The sequence below is a fragment of the Antrostomus carolinensis genome, unplaced genomic scaffold, assembly GCF_000700745.2.
Source record: "Antrostomus carolinensis isolate BGI_N321 unplaced genomic scaffold, ASM70074v2 scaffold8402, whole genome shotgun sequence".
Classification (NCBI taxonomy): Eukaryota; Metazoa; Chordata; class Aves; order Caprimulgiformes; family Caprimulgidae; genus Antrostomus; species Antrostomus carolinensis.
In genome coordinates, this window is record NW_010301530.1 from 16,799 (window position 1) to 21,998 (window position 5,200).

At 35.8% G+C, this 5,200-nt stretch overlaps 1 protein-coding gene across 1 annotated transcript; it reads right to left on the bottom strand.

Moving 5' to 3' along the window:
• Positions 1-325: 325 nt before the first annotated feature.
• LOC104521479 (coiled-coil domain-containing protein 93-like) lies at positions 326-4,531 on the bottom strand. Its single transcript, XM_010163489.1, has 4 exons — positions 4,498-4,531; positions 2,975-3,059; positions 1,999-2,112; positions 326-797 (listed from the first exon to the last, which is right to left on the bottom strand). The coding sequence occupies exons 2-4, from the start codon at positions 3,053-3,055 to the stop codon at positions 744-746; spliced, it is 249 nt and encodes an 82-aa protein (XP_010161791.1). The 5' UTR covers positions 3,056-3,059; positions 4,498-4,531; the 3' UTR covers positions 326-743.
• Positions 4,532-5,200: the final 669 nt, after the last annotated feature.

Genomic DNA, 5,200 nt, shown 5'->3' on the forward strand with positions numbered 1-5,200 from the left:
TTGATTTTCATCCCAGCCAGGGATAACATGATGGTCCTAGTGATTAAGGTGTTTTTTCCTTGGAGCTATTAATTTAACAAGCACACTCTCTATATATAAAAAAATGAAATTTCAAAGAAATTTATACAACAGCTATACTTTATAAAAATATAGATCTATAATTTTACACAGGAATTATGCAAGGTAAGTTTCCATTTTCTTATGTCTTAACCATTAGAAATTTATCCTTTGGAATCTTATCTATGACTAGAGGGTAAATTAAAATAATGTGAAGATATTAGCTGGTGAAGAGAGTTTCAAGAATCTGATTCTACAGGGTTTTTTGGCCAAAATTAACCAACCACTGCAATCTGCAGTGCTCGTCTTGTGGTACTGGACATATTACACAGTACATATCTACTTTTCCCAGAATCTTGACCTAATTCAGTGTTAAAACCCTCATTATCCTTACTGTGGGAAAGAAAACAAACCCAAATAAATAAAATTAGGCAATATTTCTATTTTGCTGTACTGTGTTAACTCTTTACTGTGTAGTGGAGGCAATAATCAATAATACAGCCGTGTGATGAAGGAACGTAAAACTGAATACATACTGGGAAAAAAAACCAGACTTTTACAGCTCTGTGCATATATATTTTTATATATATATCTATATATATGTACATTGCAGTTTTAACTTTCACCTCACAAAAGAGATTCAATGGACTGAACAATCATCTATAAACTTCACCAGCTGGAGTTCTTCAGGAAGAACCAGCTTTCAGCTTGGACAGCAGCATTTCATTCTTACGACATTCCTGTTAACAGAAAGCAAACAGATAAGGAGGTAGTTGCTCTTAACTCTACTAGTTATATCTTTACATCAGCAAAACTAAACTTTTTTATTTTGAAAGATCTCCAAAATCCAAAGCTGAAGTGAGTGATGAGCTGAAGATAATTCTGATTCATCCATAAAGTTATTCCCATGGTAATATTAATTAAACTTTTGACATTTAAGCCAAAAGGAACGTTGCTTGACCATTCGTCTAAAGTTGTTACAAGTAGCTACAGCAAATCCACTTAGAAATTTACTTAGAAACTGAATAAATCTGAAATTGAGATTACTTTTAGGTGATCTGGAACTTCACAAGACAGTTTTAAAAAAAAGTCAGTGTTCAGGAACAAGTCTAGGTCAAGAAATGTATTTACGTATGTACATAAAATCTGTTTTCAACACCACAACCACAACTTCATTTATTTTTAAGGATAGCAAGGTCGAGTAGAAGTTCTCTCACAAGGCAGTGGAAGGAAAATGGTTTATTTATGCCTCCATAAAAAAAAAATTTAAAAATTCCACCTAACTTCTGCAACTAGGACATAAAATTCTATATGTCAGAAGAGTAGCTGAACAGTCCATGCCATTCTCCTAGAGTATACTGTCTGAAACAGGAAGGAACTGTCTCAGAACAAAGCAGGACAAATTACAGAAAGATGTTTTTTTCCCCCAAACATCTGAAGCCAAATGACAATTTTGCCTGGCAGCACTACTTTGTCATCCATTATCAGGAAGACAATGATTAACAGAAGCACATTATGATGACAAGCTTGGGAAAGGTTCAATCAATGAAGTGTTTAACCATTTTCACAGTAGTTAGAAAACAAGGCTGGATCCTAAAGGTCTTTGTAAGTATTGAGACTCTGAATTCCCCCCCTTATTCACACACATTTCCACAACCCTCTTTGCTCTAATACCTAACTGCTCATAGATCTTTAAGAGATTCCATTTAGAAGCCGAAATAAACAGCTTGCTCAGTAACAAATTAATCCTTCCCTTGTAACATAGTCTAACAATGAAAAATAATTTCCAGAATCAAATTCAGGGTCTAGAAATTATGTGGAGATAACAACTAAGAGATAAATACCATGTTAGGAACTCTTGTGCGTATATTAATGCACAAGTCAAGCCAAAAACAGGTCACTGGACACTTGCCAGTTTACATTAGCAAAAGAAGTTCTTACCTCTTTAAATTCTTTCACTGTTTTAAAGTAAAGCCTCTGTTTCTCTAGAAGCTCCAAATATTCATCATTCAACTGATCTCTTCGCATTTTGTTTTCTTGCTTCTTCTTTTCCATCTGTTGGTACACAGGAAGGATAAGAGATCAGACACTGTACAAGGAATACACACACACACATATCCCGTATAAGGAACATCTATAATAGACAATGGGAGACAGATGCTTCATAAATGACACCCCTGGCTTGTGCTTTAAATGCAACAAACATTTAGACCAGCTCTTAAAAAAAATTAAAAAGCTAATGCTGAAGGCTCAGTAACAGTGACATTATAGGTAGCATTCAGAATTAAACTCAGGCTCGCAGCTCTGCAGGCCAGCAATTTTGCTCACTGAACAATTGTACCTCAACGATGACACAGTTAAATTAATTAACAATAAAAAAAAAAAAAGAAGTTTTTGATGCAACACAGATCTTGATTTGGTTATTTATGTTAGTTGTATCAAACAGGGAGGGCAGGAGACATCCCTGCCTTCCTATGCAATACTGTACTTGCTCAAGACCCACATGTAAGAAATCTCTTTTCTCCTCGTGCCGAAGTCGTGACAAACATAATTTAGGTCCCTGAGCATGAAGAGGATTGGCTCTTATTATAGAGCAGATTGCCTTCCTCTCAGGGGTAGTTCTAATGAACTTTTTCCATCACAGCATCACAGACAAGTTTTCTGTTAGTCTTGAGAGTAAATTTTCCTTCCCTCCCTCTGGTGCTTGGGCACAGACACATTAAAAAAACCCCGTCATACTCCTCTCCCCAAAAATCATTTTTGCATTCCCTCTGACAGGTTTTTGATACCTATATTTTGTTAGGGAAAAATCCAGCTCCAAAAACTGCAAGAATCCACTAAAGCCCCCAAAAGCAGTTAGTTCCACAGCAGCAGAACTTGCTGTGTCCTAGCAAAGAAAGCCAGAAGAGTCTCAGACCTTCATTCGATTCTGTTTGATGCCTTCTACAATCTGCTCCATCTGCCGTAAAAACTGCTCACGAGAACCAGAAGATGCCATTGCTCTGGAAAGAAAAAAGATAACAACTGACAGGGATGTGGGACAACATGTCTCATCTACAGTTGTCTAGTACATTTACTTGTGTCCAAGAAGTCACATTCCTTACTGTTCTGTGTAAAAAATAACCAGGCAACAGTGCAGCTCTTCAGCTGGTATAAACTATCAGAGATGGAAACGAGACTACAGAGCTCATCGCAAGCGTTCTCCCTGTCAGTTCAAGTCTGTTCCTTTCTCTCATGTGTTGTACATAAATAAACTAAACAAAAGCACAAATTTTTAAGAACAGTAGCTGTTGTGAATATTAAGAAGTCAAGTAGAGGACTAGGAGAACAGTAAATACTCTAAAAAAAAAAAAAAAAATTTCACACCCTAATAGGGAAAGCCCAGAAGTAATTTTAGGCTTGTAACACATCTTAAACAGACTAAGAAAAATAAATCAAAGAAAATACAATCCTCCCTGCAACAACTACTTAAAAAAAACCCAAACCAATCCAAACCCCAGCTGTCCATTACAGCATTGGTTTCTACTGACTGGACAGAATCAAAAGGATCTCATCGCTGAGCAAAACAGATCTACAATCCCTGCTGCAAAGGAAAAACATCTGAAATAAGTAGTTCCTGCTTTTTGTTGTAATTAAAAGTTTCAGACATCACAATGGGGAAAAAAAAAAATCATTAAAAAAAAAAAATAATCAAAACTTATGACCGAACATGCAAGTGTATAGAAGTAAGCAAAGAGATAATTAATTACTCTGGAAAAACAAACAAAAACAAAAAACCCCTGAAGATTGTAATTTCAAAACAGAATTATAAAAAGATACAATAGAAAGAATTGTTTAAAACTAATTAACGGCCATCTCCTCCCCCATGACTGTACTGAGCTGTACTGCTGTGACAAAAATTCATACTGGACTTTTTTTCTGAAAAACAACAATAAAAATCCCACAACCACAAAAAAAAATAAATGCCAGCTGCATCATAGAATGATATTTGACCTCAGACTTCCAAGAGAACCATGATTTTACCTAAAGACTTCACACTTCATCAAAACCTTTAAATACAGAGTTAGTCTATAATAAACATGTCTGAAATATGTCCCAGTCTCATGTTTTGTACATAATGTAATAACCACAACTTCACAAAATGGAGAAAAATATTTAAATTAATGCCAGGAAAGTTATGACTGAATCATTTCTTTCCACAACAGCAAATGAAGCGACAGATATTAAAAACATATGTTGGCTATAAAAGTTAGGTAACTCCAAGTCTTTGACTCCTCAACCATTGGCTTAAACAGAATTAATAAACTATTTTATAAAACAGTTGAAGTTAATAAAAAATTCTAACAAATTTTTAGACTTTATAACTCACGCCTGCTCCCTTTTTTGCAACCAACCATGCCACTCATTTCAACTATCGAGATAAAAATGAGTATTACTTACTGATGAAAGTTGTCATGAATAGAATTCAGTAAGTTGACCTGTAAATTAGGAAAGAAGAAAAAAAAAAAAAGAAAATAAGCATTTTCCCTTTCTGGTATGAGTTTTCACGAACAATAAAGTGAAATTCAGGTTAAAAAAATGAACTATATAGATGTGACCCTGACAAGTGGTCAGCTGTAAGAAAATCATAATGAGCTTTCTTTTGGAAGAGAAAGCACGATCCCTCTGTACTAGTAAAATCCATGCCAGTGAAGGAGCCACAGAAAGCAGAAGCAAGTCCTCGGACCACAACTGAAATTTTCAGTTTTACTGATGCCCAGTTATACCACTGAGAATTTTCCAGCGTGTTGACTTTCCAAACTAAAGCGATGGAGTGAAATGGTGCAACACGTGTTGAAACTTGACCCATCAGTAACTTACAGATACTCATGCAGCGTTCAGCAGCAACAGGGCACAAGTGTATGTTGTGGCTATGTTGCGTTTGCATAATTAGTCTTAATTGCAGTGATAAAGCAGAACAAACAGTTCCACTTTGGCATATCTCTGACTAGGCCTGCAAGCCAGACAGGACAGCAAATGAAGAAATACCTTTAAAAAACCCCACTGAGCAGTAAGCCCTCCAACCCCAAACAAAACCCCCCCAGACTTTATTAACAGCACTGAAGATGCTAGCTTTGAAGCTATCGGCAGTACAGCTCTGTCA

Excerpts from the sequence above, each read along its gene's own strand:
- LOC104521479 (XM_010163489.1), bottom strand. The coding sequence starts at position 3,055 with ATGGCATCTTCTGGTTCTCGTGAGCAGTTTTTACGGCAGATGGAGCAG. Across the intron at positions 2,113-2,974 it reads TCAAACAGAATCGAATGAAG|ATGGAAAAGAAGAAGCAAGA; the intron begins GTCTGAGACTCT and ends GTGTACCAACAG. Across the intron at positions 798-1,998 it reads CAGTGAAAGAATTTAAAGAG|GAATGTCGTAAGAATGAAAT; the intron begins GTAAGAACTTCT and ends TTCTGTTAACAG.